Below are 17203 nucleotides of genomic sequence, written 5' to 3'. Positions count from 1 at the left end.
TTAAAACACAATCCAGATTTGGTGCCCATGCTAATCTAATGACATCAATTATGGTCATCAGATTTGCACCAGCCTAGCCTAAGGAAAATTATATATCTTTTAGTACTATTTAAATAATTCTTATGAATCCCATTACAAGTCTGAATCTGTTGAGATATAAAAACATGTGATCCTAGGTTTGAAGAATCTCATGAATCCAAATTAAAAAACATTCAAAAGATTGGTTTTATGGTAGTGATTTCACTGCAAACACCTAGAAGAAAGTTATGTATTGACATACAACATAGAACTCAATTTAAATGTTACAGTTTCTTGGATAGTTGTTATTTGTTAACCAAAGTTCATAGCATTTTGACCAAAGAAAGCTGGTCCTTTTAAGGGAAGTATTGCCAAAATGGTCCTCACACTCCCTCACATTTTGTACAATGACCATGGAAATACTTCCCTAAAGAGAACCATTTTTCACTACATGGATCGCTATGCTCCCCCTCGACGATATATTCACAAGAAAACCCTCTCCCAGAAGGAACTGGATTCCATGGAGTGATAGATCTCAGACATTGATTTGAGATCAGACAGTTCTGATTACACATTCATTAAATCAATTCTAAACGACCAAATGATCGAGAAGTGACGCACATGCTGCAGGTAATCTGTTTTCCTCCTAGAACATTCTTGTCATACCGTACTGAATAGGTCCAACTTTCCTGTGAGAATTGGTCCCGGCTGCAGCACCAACTCCACCATACTGAGCCTTTGATTGCAACAAGTTTGTTTCTATTGCAATTTGATCGTCTTTTTCTACCTTGTTCACTCCTACCCTTGTCATGAAAAAGGGATTTGTATCAATATTAATGGCTATTTCATGTCCTATTTTCGCATTAATTCCACATTGCTGTCCATGTTTCGCTTGCAAAGGCACCCCCTTATCAGCTCCTGGTGTTGGCCTTTCTTGATTTGCAGTGCTACCAGGCCTTGGAAAGTAATATTCATGTGGAACAGGTTGAGGAGGAAGCACAGGACCTCTGATAAATGCCCTTGGATCGTAAGAATCCTTAACGACATTTCCATACTCGAAGGGAACAACCGGCCCAACAACTTTACCAGGTTTAGCTGATAAGAAAAATGAGATTTTTAATATTTGATCACCCAACATAAATTCTAAAGATTACAATGATAACAAACACATACCTAGCGGAATCCTTTGCGGACCCTGAATTGGCCTTGGCACTGGAATTTCAGCATCTCTCGAGAGCTTATTATATTCCTCGGATGTTTGCCGGTTTTTGCTTGAAGCAATACTTGTTTGATCTTTCTGAGGTATCGTATTTGAATGTACAATTGTTGACCTGTCAATTATTCAAAACCACATGGTCCTTATGAATGGAATAATCCTTTAAGTAGCATGGAAGCAAATGCAGTAAGGAGTAGGTGGGGAGATTTTAGTCTACCAACTTGTGAAATGTGATTCCTTTGTATACTATGCTACAATGAAAGGGCATCTAAATAGGTTTACCAAAATATTTATTGATCCTAGCTTGACATACTAGTACTACCTTCATCCCTTTTTATAAGCTCCTTTGACACTTTTTTACATATATTAAGAAAAATTGATAGTCATTAATGTGTATGTTTTGTATGTAAATATATATTACTAGTTTGGCTTTTGTGTAGATGTGTCCAATTATGACTTTTCATCTTCCAAAGAGGGCTTATAAGTTATATTTAAACACAGATAGTAAATGTTAAGCAGACCTAAAAAAAAGGATAGGCAAACCCTACCTAACTCATCCATAAAACAGTTGACCTTTTATGTAATTTAATCTAAGAAAGATGCAATGTCACATCTATGTATATATAAAGACAATTTCTTAGTACCTAAGACACTTTTCTGCTCTAAGACATTCAATCCTGTGATTAGTATCTTGGCATGAGCACAATGTAAAATAGAAAGTAACTATTTGTCAACAGTAAAACTATTATTGAAATGCAACAAAAGGCCACATGAAATCCAATGATAGACGACACTTATGAATTAGAAATTACCTTGGAAGAGAAACATGCTTTCGATCGAGTGGCGCAACAGGACCGTTTTTACCATTTTCCTCTAGATGTGCAAACTGCTTTCTGAACTGATCCACGGCACTGTAAAGAAATGGAGCAGAAAAAGATTAAGGATAAAATTGAGTTGAAAATTGTTAAGGTACAAAATGGACAATGTAGTATAAACAGTCGAAATGCCGTTAAGAAATAAAAACCTTGGATAGAGAAAATTAGTTCTCTCTGTTCCATTTATGTAGTCTTTTAAAAGTTGAGGATGATACTCTAGAATCTCGCGGAAAATTAGCTCTCGAATTTCTTCCTTTGTAACTCTTCGTCTTTCAAATTCAAACTCCATTTTGGTGATTGGCTGGCAGGACGGTTCCCTTTCGACTTTAGCCAGTCCCTTGAAGTAAGGGTCAGCCAGTGCCTGAAAGCAACAACACATTTAGAAAATCTCAAGCAAGAATGTCCAAGACACCATATTATAGATAGAATGTTATACATTGTAATGAATGATTATACCTTTTATTGTCCAAATTAAAATTACAAGCTCATGAAGCAGTTATAGATAAAACTAAAGGCCTGTTTGGATTGGCTTTTTCAAGTTTTCTACTAGCATAAGTACTTATTCGAGTTTTTCAGTTTATTTTAAGGGAAATGCTAACTTGTGCCCTTAAGGCACAAGTTAAAAATCTAAAGATAAAAACATTTTATTGGAAATTGTGCATTCCATATTTTAGAAATTTAAAATCTTATCTTTTCAAGACAAAATTTATGTTTTAATTCCATTTTTAACTTCAGGGCACAAGTTAGTATGACCCTTATTTTAATAAGCTTTCCAGAATAGCATATGAAAACAGTTTATAGTTCTATGACAAATAGCTTAACTATATTTAATTTTTTGTTATAAAATAGCTTATATATACATAAGCACTTATATGATAAAGCGCTTAGACAAGCGCTTGCTTAAGTTATTTATCAAAACAGGGCCTAAATAATTTCAATACGCATTAGAAAGCAGTAGAGCTCGCTGTAACAAACCTCTTCAGCAGTAGGCCGGTCTTTTGGGTCAAAAGCAAGTAATCTTTCCAATAGTCGTAATGCTAAAGGGTCTGCATTGGAAAATTTCTGTGCAAATGGCACAGGCTGCTTCTTTCGCATGCTAGTTAGGTATCTCCTTGCCTTCTCGTTGCGCACCTGCATCCAACACAAAAATCGTTACAAGCTCGTAATTTTTAGTTCGGAATTAAGCTAAGCAACAAAAGTGATTTTTCTTCAATACAAGAATATGCTTACCCGTGATATGGTATCCAGTGAGGGAGTCCCGAGCAGATCTGTCATCAGATCCAATTGATGGACTACATTTTTTCCAGGAAAAAGTGGCTTTCCTGTTAGTACTTCAGCGAAGATGCAACCTATACTCCATATATCAATCGCCGGTGTATACTGCATCAACATTAATGGAAATAAGTATTACAACTACTAAAAGCGAATCAGAAAACGATTACCATGGTGATGTGCAGAATAAATAATTTAACATATATTTAATTATAGCAATGCTACTACATTTTCTCTAGAATTTCAAGAAGAAAATATGGTACCATGTTTACAATGCTCAATAAACTGATTTCAATCTCAAAAACGGCACGACATATTGATGGGCTAGTGACACCTAGTATAATGCTCAATACAAGATGTACAAGATAAAACCTTATGTTGCTACCAACTAACAAAAATTTTGACAAAGTCAAAGACCAAGGAAGCAGAAAACTATCAAACACTAGTAATCAGTGTCACATTTTTTGTCGCCATATAACGATCACAATGCAACCAATTTCAAAGTGTTGGTTCAGTAAAAGATGTAAAGAACACAACAAAATTAGGGATTTTATCTTCAGTCTAGGTATTTTGGTTAGCTGACAGATAAAAAGAAGAAAACAAAAAAGTTGTGGGCTGATATGAAATTTGAGGGGAAAAAATGGTAAGCCAAATGATCCACATATCCTAAAAAACTGATAAAGACATACCTTTGAGTAAAATGATCCGCATAATTCTGGAGCTCTATACCACCTTGTAGCAACGTAATCCTACACACAAACGCATTAAAAAAGCTATAAGCATCCCTCCCTAGTTTTCAAATTGATGTAATTTTTTTAAAATGATAATCATAACAAATTTAACAATAAGCAAAGCTGAAAAGAAAATGTAGATAGGAAAAGAAAATGGAAATGAAAATGATTAGAAGAAATACCGTCCAAAATACAGTTGTAGGTGTGTCACTGAAGGCAACTCTAGCTAGCCCAAAATCGCAAATTTTAAGTTTACAGTTTGCATTTGCCAGTATATTTTTTGGCTTCAAATCTCGATGATAGACATTTGCTGCATTATATAGATAATAATTAGATATGAAAGATTGACATCAATGCCTGCAAACTCATTAAGAAATAAAGAAGTCAAAGTACAAAAAGAGCATAGTAAAATATTTTAGCCATTAGGAACACAATGTGGACTTTATTTATATAAAAAATTAATGACAACTTATTGATAATTACCGGTGTGAATATACTTCAGTGCTCGAAGCAACTGATAGAGAAAAAACTGATAGTGCTCTTTCGTTAAGTCGTCATTAGCTTTAATGACTTGATGAAGATCTGACTCCATGAGCTCAAAAACAACGTAAATATCTTTGAAGTCCTTCCTAGAAGGCGGCAGCATAATGTGTTTTATTTCGACAATATCAGGATGTCTTAGAAGTCTAAGAAGTTTTATCTCGCGCAGAATACGTGCAGCATCAGATATATGCTCGAAGATGTCATGAATTTTTTTAATGGCTACTTTTTCACCGGTATGAGTGTCAATGGCCGAACAGACAACACCGTAACTTCCTTTCCCAATGACTTCTTGAATTTTGTACCGGTTGGCATCGCCATATTCAGAGAAAAAGTCCATCTCCGTTGAACCCTGTAGGAGAGATATAAAGTTATTCCACAAAGCAAAACATGTAAGTTCAAATTTTGAAGTCTGAAAACATTCATAAATCAACCGGAACAAAAAGTAACAGCAAATTTTCAAAATGGATAGACATTTAAATGAAAGTAAAGTTTTTGTTGTCTTGCAGAGAAATTCTTTTATATTAAACATATTTCAAACATTATAATTACAGGAACGCATCAATAAAAAAAACATAATACTTGGCCAAAAAAAAAAAGACATAATACAAATCTGTGTTTTCCTGGAATTCACATTATGGAATTATTGTAACTTCAAAAAATACAAAAACATAGAGGAGTTACATTACAATTACACTAAGATTATTTTTACATCCATTGGAACAACACAACCAAACTAATAAACGATAAATAAAAAAATAAAGACACATTTTCATCCCATTCCACTCAGTCTAATGTATGTATAATTTTGGACTCAACAGAAATTTACAAAATAATTTTGGTCCGAATAAATTGCACATTTTATTACCTATTACAAATCCAAAGCAACATACAAGGGATCATACACAATTGACTATTGAAAAATCCTTCCTCCGGTCTCATATATAAGCCAAGATTCTTTTAGCAGGTTCATTAAATAACTTATGTATCTGGTCTATATTATAAATCAGATACATCATAGACCAGATACGTAAGTTATTCAATGAACCTGAAAAAAGATTCTTTGCTTATATACGAGACCTAAGGGAGTATATAAACATCAGTCATAAATCTGAAAAACAAGGAATTACAATAAAATGAAAGTCTTAAAAGGTAAACAAAGACAAAAAAATGGAACAAAAATTCATAAATTTGTCAAAACAAAACAAAACAAATACTAGTTGACAAGATCTGATCTGAAACAAGAATGTCATCTAGTATTAAGACAAGACAAATAGCACAAAACACAATTCAAACATGTTTGGAAAACATAAAAATCTTAAAGATAAGATCAACAGAACAACCCCAACAAAGCCATCTAATCAGTTTCAAAGAAGCCATTAAATTTCATCAACACCACAAAATGTAACATAAAATGAAACAATTGAAAATTGTACAGTTTCACCTTAAAATATCACAAAATTGAAATTTCTCAGGATCCAAAATTCACAAAATAAACATATGATCATAATTCATACAAACTTTTAAACCATGCAAAAAAAAACAATTTTTCAATCATAATTAACCAATTACAAACATGATTAACAACAATAACAACAACAATAAAAAAAATCCACCTTTTTTCTATGATCTTGCTGCATTTTCTGCTGCCACCCACAAATTTTCCAAAAAATCCCTATGAGGTAAAATCTCAAATAATACACAAAAACCAAACAAAATCTCCAAAACAAAACCAAAAAACACAAAATTTCAACCTTAACTCATCCACATTTTCCCCATCTACCTCTACACATTATCACAAAAGCACAAGAATCCCATCTTATTCTTCTCTTCACAAAACAAAGAATCCAAATAAGATCCCACATACATACACACCTACCCTTATAAACAAAAAAACCACCAAACTATATATGATATAGTGACACTACTCCAAACCCACCAAAGAAAAACTACCCTTTAGCTACCTTTAACAGAAAATGAAAAAAATAAGAGATACCCTCGATTTGTTTCTGCTCAAAAATCAAAACTTGATAAAGAAATAAAGAAATGGTGAAGAGTGTGGTGTGGACAAGATCTGTGTACACCGACACAGGCACAGCTAGAGAGAGAAAGAGAGAGAGAATGAAAATTTTAGAGAGGTTTGAGGCTTAAATCTAGTTTGGCACCTTTATGGCTTTATGTATCTTATCCGTAACGTATTATTTTAGATACACATACAATATACACCCTCCGGTCACAAATATAAGCAAAAATTTACTTGTTAGGTTCATTCAATAAATGATGTATGTGGTCTATTTAATGGTCCACATACATCATTCATCGAATGAACTTAAAAAGTGGAATTTTGCTTATATTTGTGACCGGAGGGTGTACGTTATATACTCATACTGTATTTTCCATAAGGAGGGTATTTTAGTAATAAGCTTTATTTTTCATAAGGAGGGTATTTTGATAATAAGGTTTTATTTTGTCCGTAAACGAAATAGCGAACATCTACCAAAGATTACTTGAATGAGATACTAAGAGATATCTTTCCACTTAATTAGAAGTCTTGAGTTCGAATTCAGATCTACAAATACATTAGAGAAAATTTTGTAATTGGGTTTTATGTATCGATCTATGCAATAGCATGAGAGAATATTTGATTTGTACACAAAAAGTGACAATCACGATTAAAACATGGGTCATGTTAACTAGTGCTCCCGGGGCACTAGTTAAGCAGCTACAAATAGAAAGAAAAAACAAAGTCAGCACTAAAAGTAACACTTTTTAAAGTTTCAAAAAGTAAAATACACAATTTTCGAGAAAACCTTTCCTTTTATAATTTCTTAACTAGTGCTTCAGAGACACTGGTTAGCATTTTCCTTAAAACATACATACAACTATGAGTACAGCTGTCAAAAATGGGCCGGGCTAACGGGCCGGCCCAAAAGCCCATATTTTTGGGCCGGGCCGGGCCTAAAAACTAGCCCAAAAACACACTCGGGCTTTTTTTGGCCCAAGCCCATTTGGCCCATACAAAAATTGGGTCGGGCCGGGCTGGCCCATCGGGCTTTGGGCCAGCCCATTATTACTATTTAATTTGATTTTTTGTTAAAAAAATAGTATATTTTTGAAAAAATTTATCAACTATTTTAAAATTTATCAATAAAAAAATATTTAAATAAATAAACTTAATAAAAACGAATGAATTTAGCTTAAAGTTTTAAAATTTTAAATTTTATAAACTATTAATTTGATTTAATTGAATGAATAATATAGTGTTTCATTAACGTTCAATGTTAATGTAAAAATTACTTACACTTTTATGTTCATCCAGTCATATTCTAGGAAAAAATAGTGGTGAGTGACTAATATATAAAAAATATATAAAAAAAAGTGAATAAATTTTTAAAGTAAAAAATAAACGGGCTAGGCCAGGTTGGCCCATGGCCCACATAGGTCGGGCCGGGCTCTAAAATATGCAGCCCAATTATAATTGAGCCGGGCCGGGCTGGCCCATTTATGTAGTCGGGCCTCTTGGGCCCGGGCCCGGGCTGGGCCGGGCCAGCCCGTTTGACACCTCTAACTATGAGATTCTGTGTTTGAATATGTGTAAATTATTCGGCATAGCAACATCAACATTGTTTATTTTAACAATATACTTCAATTGATCACGATTATAATCAAAAATTTACTTTTCTAGATTTATTCAATAAATAATGTATTCAACATCAACATTGTTTATTTTAACAATATACTTCAATTGATCACGATTATAAACAAAAATTTACTTTTTTAGATTTATTCAATAAATAATGTATGGGAAATGTTAACTTGTGCCCTTAAGGCACAAGTTTAAAAGCAAATGTGGAAATAATGTATTGAAATACGTGCATTAAATTTAATTTTTAATGTTTTAATGAATTGAATGCACAAAGTTTTAGAGAATATTTCTTTTTTTGGATTTCTTAACATGTGTCCTAAGGGCACAAGTTAACACTACCCATAATGTATTTGGATCAAATATATTCATTATTTGTCCTCGTGAGCTTAGCTCAGTTGGTAAGGACAATGCATAAAATATGCAAAGTCCGGGTTTCGAACCCCGGCCACCCAAAAAAAAAATATTCATTAATTTAAAAAATATAACTTCTATTTATCGGTTGAGTTTAGTTTTACAGACAACATTTATCTGTTTTCTATAATTATTACATGTCCCTATCTCCCCTCCATAAGTTACAGGTGTCATGTGGGACATGTCATTGGGAACCCATGGCGAGTTGTTAGAGGCTGGAGAGGTAGTTAGTGGGACCCACGTGGCAATGTACAAGTTTGGAGTAATTGTTTTGGTGTAATGGAACTATCATCGTGTTATTTTTTGATTATAGTGTATAATGCATTAAGATTGGGATAGGGATGGATAAGTTTGTGGTGCCACTAGATATTTCATAATGTTCTTCTTTTTGGCAAAAAGTTTGCAAGTAGAGAAGTCTTTTTGAATTATGTCAAAAAAAAAAATTAATGAAAAACTTTTTTTGCATATATTAAATTAAATAAAGTTAGAATCAATTTCAAGTGTTATTTAATAATTTATGAGTTGTCTATATGTCCTAGCTTAAATGGTAAAATGTCAAAATTGTTAGGTCGAACATCATGATAAGGATTCAAATCTCAAAACCTCAACTTATGTGTGTGAATTAATATAGATATTTCATAATGTTCTTCTTTTTTGCAAAAAGTTTGCAAGTAGAGAAGTCTTTTTGAATTATGTCAAAAAAAAATTAATGAAAAACTTTTTTTGCATATATTAAATTAAATAAAGTTAGAATCAATTTCAAGTGTTATTTAATAATTTATGAGTTGTCTATATGTCCTAGCTTAAATGGTAAAATGTCAAAATTGTTAGGTCGAACATCATGATAAGGATTCAAATCTCAAAACCTCAACTTATGTGTGTGAATTAATATAGATATTTCATAATGTTCTTCTTTTTTGCAAAAAGTTTGCAAGTAGAGAAGTCTTTTTGAATTATATCAAAAAAAATTAATGAAAAACATTTTTTGCATATATTAAATTAAATAAAGTTAGAATCAATTTCAAGTGTTATTTAATAATTTATGAGTTGTCTATATGTCCTAGCTTAAATGGTAAAATGTCAAAATTATTAGGTCGAACATCATGATAAGGATTCAAATCTCAAAACCTCAACTTATGTGTGTGAATTAATATAATGAATTTTTTGTTTCGTCCATCTATTTTAAAGAAATAATCCATGAGTTAATTATTGTGTATGTTTATGAATTAAAGATCCTCTTGTTAACATGGTGAAATTTGTGGCTTGGTTTTGGATTAAAACTAATTCCAAAGGTTTGTCCTATGATTTCTATTTATGGGGTATTGAACCGCTTAGATTGATTAAGTGTTTCTATCCTTTCGATCTTTGCACTTCTTATGTTTGGATTGCTTGTGTCAATACTTTTTTTTTGTCTCTTCAAAAAAAATATTGTATACTAAAAAAGTGTCAGTGAGCTTAATTCAGCTGATAGAAACATTGCACTATGTATGTAAGATTAGGTTCGAATCTCGAACACTCCATTTATTCTTTTTAAAAGACATATTTTCAGTTATTAGACTACTTGACAAAAAAATTACATTTCCTTCCATTTTGTACTATCCGGACAAAAACTTTTTTTAATAATTTCGAACTAAAACTATTTAATAAAAATTAAAAATGCCATTTCAAAAAATATATTTAAACCGCGGATTTTATATCAATACTACAATTCATAAAAGAATTATTTTTACCATGTGCAATTAAGGCGATTGTTGACAAAATCTATTTTTTTAAGGGAACGAAATTCTAACTTTTTTTTTTTTGAAGGAAAAATTCTAACTTTTTAATAGTGCGTATAATTTTTTTAAGGAAAATAGTGCGTATAAAATTAATTAAGTAAAACAAATACAATTGTAACAAAAATTAATAATTCGTTAAAATAGACATTTAAAAAAAAAAAAAAACTCGTGACGAAGTTTACAAAAAAGAAGTGTATTTTATTATATTTTTTTGAAAGAAGTGTATTTTATTATAAGAAAACTATTAACATGTATCCTAAAAACATATGCTCAAGATTTACATATAATTGTTATATTTCAAAAATCGTATATTCATATTGATTAAAATATAAAAAATTATGTTTTAATGCAAAAAAATAATTTTAGTTATAAATTTTTAACATGTACTCCAAACAAGATAGCATTTCCCCTTTTGTCAAAAAAAAAAAAATAGCATTTCCCTTATACTCCCTCCGTCCCTATATGTAAACCCCCTTTGCTTTTTTCACATTTTTTAAGAAAAGTTATCAGTGTAATTAATGTGTCTGTTTTGTGTGTTAATATTACCAAATTATCCTTTATTTGTATGTGTATTAAATTTGACTATTCATATTTCAAGACAAGATCATAGTATTAATTAGGGGTATGTTCAGGAAAATAATAATAAATGCATCTAGTAATTTGAAAAGGGGTTTACATTTAAGGACAAAAATAAAGTTGAATGAGTGTTTACATATAGGGAGGGAGTAGGGGTGGAAATGGGCTAGGCCGGGCCGGGCTTTGTAAGGCCTAAGCCTGGCCTACTTCAAAAATTATAGGCCTGAGCCTGGCCTATTACCTGTCATAGGCTCATTGTCGAGGCCTGGCCTGGCCTTTTTAAAGGTCTGATGAAGGCTGAAAGCCTATTTAAAAGCCTATTTTATGCTAAGGCCTGACAACACATGTAAGCCTACTCCTAAATAGGCCAAAACTTATTAAGGCCTAAAGCACACAAATATGTTTGCTACCAAATAATGAATTCTTACGAAGGTCTAATCACACCAATATATTAGTTACTAAATAACCAATCATATGAAGGCTTGTGTTTGTGAAGAAAAAAAACTTCAAAAATATCAATAATGGAAGGTATATTATATATGAAAAGCTTAATAGGCTGACATAATGGGCTTAATAGACTTTTTTGCAAGCCTTAGCCTGGTCTGTTTAGTTAAATAGGCCTTATAAAAAGCTTGAGCCTGACCTTGTTAATAAACGAGCTGGGCCGAGCTAGCCTTTAAATAGGTTAGGCCGTAGGCCCCTGTCGGACGGCCTGGCCTGTTCCCACCCCTAGGAGGGAGTAATATTTAAGTTTCAATCATTCACTCATTGTTTGATACGTTTGTGGGATTGAGTGCCTAGCTTTTGAGTCAATTTGTAGGCCTTTAATTCAATTAACTTTTGTATATTTTCTTTTGGATACAATCAACTTTTGTATTTTATGTACACTATGTTGAAGAAAACTTTGTATGCATGTTGCTTGTTTACAAATATAAAAGCCATCTAAAAAAATTTAAATAGAGGAAAAGCACGACACTAAACTTTAAAACATTGTTCACTTATTAAAAATTCGGTTGTCTTTTAAATAGAGGATTACAAGTCATCAAACACATTTTAAAAATCGAACGAAAAAGTGTTCATGAAGGCAACTTTTATTTGATTCAATGAAGAAAACTTTTTGACGGTGACTTCTTTTTTCTTCTAGATTCCTTCAAAGTTCTAATTCATTTCATTGAAAAACATTTAAATTTTTGGTATGTATATTTTAATTTTCGAAAAGAATCATATTTATAAATATTTTTAAAAATATACTTTGGAGTTTGGAAGCATGTTTTCTTAGAACTTAATAATAAGTTTTGGATTGAAGATTTATGTTCTTTCTTATATTCCCTTTGCCCTATAGTGAATGACATATTTAATCATTTAAATTAAGAAAAATATATAAACAACATATTAATAATTTTAGCTTATGAGTCGGCCTCCTTTTCTTCTTAATGAAATACCTTGATCTAACCCATCTTCGAAAAATGGTCATGTGAAAAATCAAGAAAAGAACTACTGGTGAATAATGTGATGGAACAAGAAGAAGCCTCGTGAGACCCTGTCGTGAACAATGTAACAAGTGATATCAAGGAGCTTGGAGTGTTTGTAGTAGGGTAGAGCATCGGACGGGTTCAGGCGGATTCGGTTCAAAAAAAGTCATATCAGATGAAACCGAACACATCATATTCAGGCCCAAATTCGACCGTGGAAGTGCTCGGTTTGGATGGGTCTCGGTTAGAAGCATGGACGGGTTGTGCGGTTGGGTTCAATCGGTTTTGAGCCACCAAACTGTAAAAGAAAGTGGCAGGAAAAGAAAGATGAACAAAATAAAAAACAAATCTGGGTTTACATCAAATATTTTTTGCTTTCATCACTCAAGTGTGATTAATGTTCATGTGTGATGATTAAATTTGACAAGTGAATGAAATTGTTTCAAATGATAAGTAAAATCGTCTCCACATGGATTGTCGTTTCAACTAGGCTAAAGGTGATAAAAAAATAAGAAGGAGAGTTAAATTGTGTTAGTTTTTTCTGAAAATCTTTTTCTAATTGTTTAGACAAAATAAAGTAAGCAAGCTAATTATAGAGCGAGACAACACAAGCAATTATCCTAGTTCACCCCACAATATATAGGAGGTTAGTCAAGTCTTCATGCACTTTCAAAAAAAATTCGCTATAATCACACAAGATTACAATCACTTAGACACACAAGTCTAAAATTTCCTTGACTCACACAAGAGGACTTCTGCCATTAGAGTTTACTAATAAAGTTTGATAGTTTACACTTTCTACTCAAATAGTGGTAAACCGTGGAAGGTTGATACCCAAAAGATGTAAAATGAGACCTGTAATTTTGTCATGAACCGTGGAAGGTTGATACCCAAAAGATGTAAAATGAAAGCAATCACATATAATATAAGCTGCCAAAACCTAACACCTTTATATGCTGATTGCCTGCTGCCTACCATTTCCTCATGTGTTCACCTGCACGGATCCGTAAGCTCTTCAATTCAATTTCATTGTCTTCAAGTCAATTCTGACACCACTTTGTAATGACGTTTTTGACCCTGTCCTAGTACATGCACTTCCAATATACATACATAATCTGGTTATCGTATCGTATCGTATCGTATCGTATATAAATAATTGCGTGGTAGTGTTCTAGGATACGTATGTGGGGTTTCAATGTGGAGATAAACTATTGCTAACCAACCACACCAATTTTTTTAATATATATATATATATATATATATATATATATATATATATATATATATATATATATATATATAGTTTTCTTGGAAGGGCTTTTTCTAAAGCTACTTTAATAGTTAAAATGAAGCCATTTCTTTAAAAATGAACCACGTTTTTTAAAAGTTTTTTTTTCTACTTTTATATATATATATATATTATTAATAACATTTGACCATAAATGTTTATTATTTAAAAGTGGACCGTGTTATTGAAAAGTTATTTTTAGGAATTGACTCTAATTCGAAGAGGAGTAAGAGTAAATAATATTATGATTGTTTTAGAGGATTATGATTTTATTTCGATAGGCTAAAGAGTATGAATATTAAAAATCATTAAAGCAAAGCATATGACAAGTTTATAAATATTATAGTTAGGTTTGTTCCCGATGAAGTAAGTGATTTGTTTAGGTGGTAAGAGAATCTAGAATCTTTAGAGCATCTTCATTGGATGAGATTCTGACGCAATAAACAAATTGGAGGACGATCAGAGAGAGATTTGTAATGACAAAAGTTGAAAATTGAGTGACCATGGATTTGGTGGCACATAAGAAGAGAGAAAAGGGGAGAGGAGGGAGGGTACGCGAGAAGGAGATGACACCATTAGAGAAAACAATTTGTCACGAGAAAACAAACAAAATATGCGAGCAACCAATAGGAAAACATGTTCAATCGGAAAGAAAACACTATAATCCGAGATCTTTAACCATGAAAAACTCTAGAAAGCCTGATCCAAGAGAGAAAGACGAACGGGCGACGCAAGAATTCTTAAATCATTTTCTATTTCCAGTAATTGAATAAAAATTGATAGTTGAAACCAAAAAAATATTATTATTTCCATAAATAATGACGTGTTTGTGAAGCAAATATTAATCAGTAATTGAACTTTTTTTTTTGAAGGATCAGTAATTGAACTTGATGATCAATTTTATTTTATTTTAAAACTTTTTTCATATTTTTATTTTTTTTAGCCATACCCCATATATCGAAGTTACTATTTAATAATAATATCGAAATTACTCTGTTCATGTAAATTTATCAAAAACTCTTCATTTCTCATTCTAAATCTGCACCTCTTCTCTCTTACAAACATTTATGATCATGTGATCAAGTTTCATGAAAAATTAAAAGTTAAATCACGAGGTATTTCATAATACTCAATATTACATATGTTAGAGAATTTCTGGATTTTCATACATTAATTTATGCGCCTTTTTTTTTTTTCTTTGTTTGCAAATCAAAGTGATCTTAATTCACGTACGTGTTGTTTAAAGTTTTGATTTTGTATTAGAGTGAAGTGAATTCACATATGCCTACATTATTAAGATTTACAAACACTTAGAATATATTTTATATAAAATGAGTTTATATAGATTCACGAAAATGTAAACTAGGTTTACGTACACTTTCGTTTATTAAAGCACATATGTTTAGAAGCTTACACGAATTGAGTTTGCATTCACCCCAAGAACGAAAATCTAGAAAAAAAATAAGTACTACTTTCCTACTCAAAATCAAACACAAAATCAAACTAATTAATTAACAAACAATCAACGGAAGGAAGTATCAAATTGCATAAAACCATAGTCTTGAACTCATGGTCTTGTGAAAATTCAACACAAGTTTAAAGAGGAGGACCCAATTTGTGTTACCTAAAGCCCTTCCTAGGGTTTAAAGAGGAGGACCCAATTTGTGTTACCTAAAGCCCTTCCTAGGAAATTTAATTTAATTTCAATTTAAGGGTATTTTAGTTATTTCAAGATATAACCAGATTTTAAGGGATGGAACTAAAAAAAATCTAATATTAATTAAAAAAAATTATGTAATTTTTTAAGTCGTACTAATAAAATTAAATATTAATATGGAAGTTAAAGTTGTGGGACTCAATGTGAATTTCTGACATACACATTTGAAAAAAATAAGTGATTCAAGTATATTTTTTTTTGAATCAGCTTATATATTATAACACCACGCACCAGAAGTGCAAAGTGGCTTCAGCAAAACTTACAAAACAATGCCACCGATCACAAAAAACCAGCAGCTGCCAACGATAGTGCAGCAAAAACAAACAAAAGGAAGCGCCTTAACAGGCCCAGAAAACAGAACAAACCAAAAAACCTCCTTAATGCCTAACAAGAACAACACGGCTGCACTATCAGCAGCAAGGACCAAGCCACAAAAACACCAAAGCAGATCCAAAAAAGGTAGCACCTTTCATCTTCTATTTAGGCACTCTCTAGGATTCCAAGTCCACTCATAAAAGAGGAACGATGCTATCTTTAATCTACTCAACGTCGACACCCACGAAATCGCTTTAATCTCATCCACTAGCTCCTCCACATTCTTCTCCTTGTTGTTGAATATCCTAGCATTCCTTTCCTTCCAAAGCAACCAAATTGTGGCGTGCCAAATCAACAAGAAACTTTTCCTAAGCCTTCTCGAAACAATCTCATTATTCCAACATTCAAATTGAACGGACAAGGTATGGGGAGTAATAAAATTAATCCCGAGCCAATTTAAAATTTGGCGCCAAATTGTCGAGGAGACTTCACAATGTAAGAAGAGATGAGTAGAAGTCTCCACTTTCCTCCCACACAACACGCAAAGTAAGGATGCACCCAGATCAAGGATATGGCGAAGCGCAAGATTAGCCTTCGTGGGGATATGATCAAGAAGTAAAGACCAAGAGAACACCACTACTTTGGACGGAGTCGGGCTATTCCAAAGCGAGGAAAAGACCCCCTCATTAGATCCACTCCCATCTTCCACCAAGAGAGAAGTATTTTCCAACAAGGAATACATTGATTTAACCGTGAATGAACCGTCCTCCTCCGGAATCCATTCCCACTTGTCCTCCTCACCATTAAAAACAACCCCTCCACCAACGTCATCAAATTATGGATAAGATTAACCTCCCACAAAAATGGATTCCTCCTCCACGTTAACCTCCACTCACGTCCCCCTTCTTGTGACACCACCACTTCTCTCACCATAACTTCCTTTTGATTTGATAAAGAAAAGAGTCTAGGAAAGGCCAAATAGAGAGGAGCATCCCCTACCCATCTTTCCTTCCAAAAACTAGTTTTACTCCCATTTCCTAAATTCCTTCTCACCCTATTTGTGAACCAAAAACCCTCCTCACCAACTTCTAACAACCTTAAATTCCTCCACCAAAAAGAAGTGTGTCTCGGCCATCTACCAACCTCGCTATAGACCAATCCACCAACACAAGCCCCATATTTATCTTCCAACACCCTCTTCTAAAGTGGTTGATCTTCTTGAAGTAAGCGCCATTTCCATTTTGCCAAAAGACTCAAATTAACCAACTTGACATCTCTAACACCTAGACCACCCTTATTCCTAGGATGGCACACCTTACTCCATTTTACCCAACAAACTTTCCGACCA

At 32.6% G+C, this 17203-nt stretch overlaps 1 protein-coding gene across 1 annotated transcript; it reads right to left on the bottom strand.

The window, feature by feature from the left end:
* Positions 1 to 254: 254 nt before the first annotated feature.
* On the bottom strand, positions 255 to 6801 carry LOC146937820 (mitogen-activated protein kinase 20-like). The gene is made up of 10 exons (XM_085751932.1): positions 6269 to 6801; positions 4596 to 5004; positions 4295 to 4422; positions 4071 to 4130; positions 3340 to 3489; positions 3085 to 3240; positions 2259 to 2470; positions 2047 to 2145; positions 1192 to 1349; positions 255 to 1113 (listed from the first exon to the last, which is right to left on the bottom strand). Exons 1-10 carry the CDS (start codon positions 6290 to 6292, stop codon positions 665 to 667), a joined length of 1845 nt encoding a protein of 614 aa, XP_085608058.1. The 5' UTR covers positions 6293 to 6801; the 3' UTR covers positions 255 to 664.
* Between the last annotated feature and the right edge of the window lie 10402 nt (positions 6802 to 17203).

This window comes from Medicago sativa, chromosome 3 (assembly GCF_051527215.1).
Source record: "Medicago sativa cultivar Bolivia chromosome 3, Bolivia_mono, whole genome shotgun sequence".
NCBI lineage: Eukaryota > Viridiplantae > Streptophyta > Magnoliopsida > Fabales > Fabaceae > Medicago > Medicago sativa.
The sequence above is the reverse complement of the archived record's forward strand: the minus strand, read 5'-3'. Positions and strand labels throughout refer to the sequence as shown.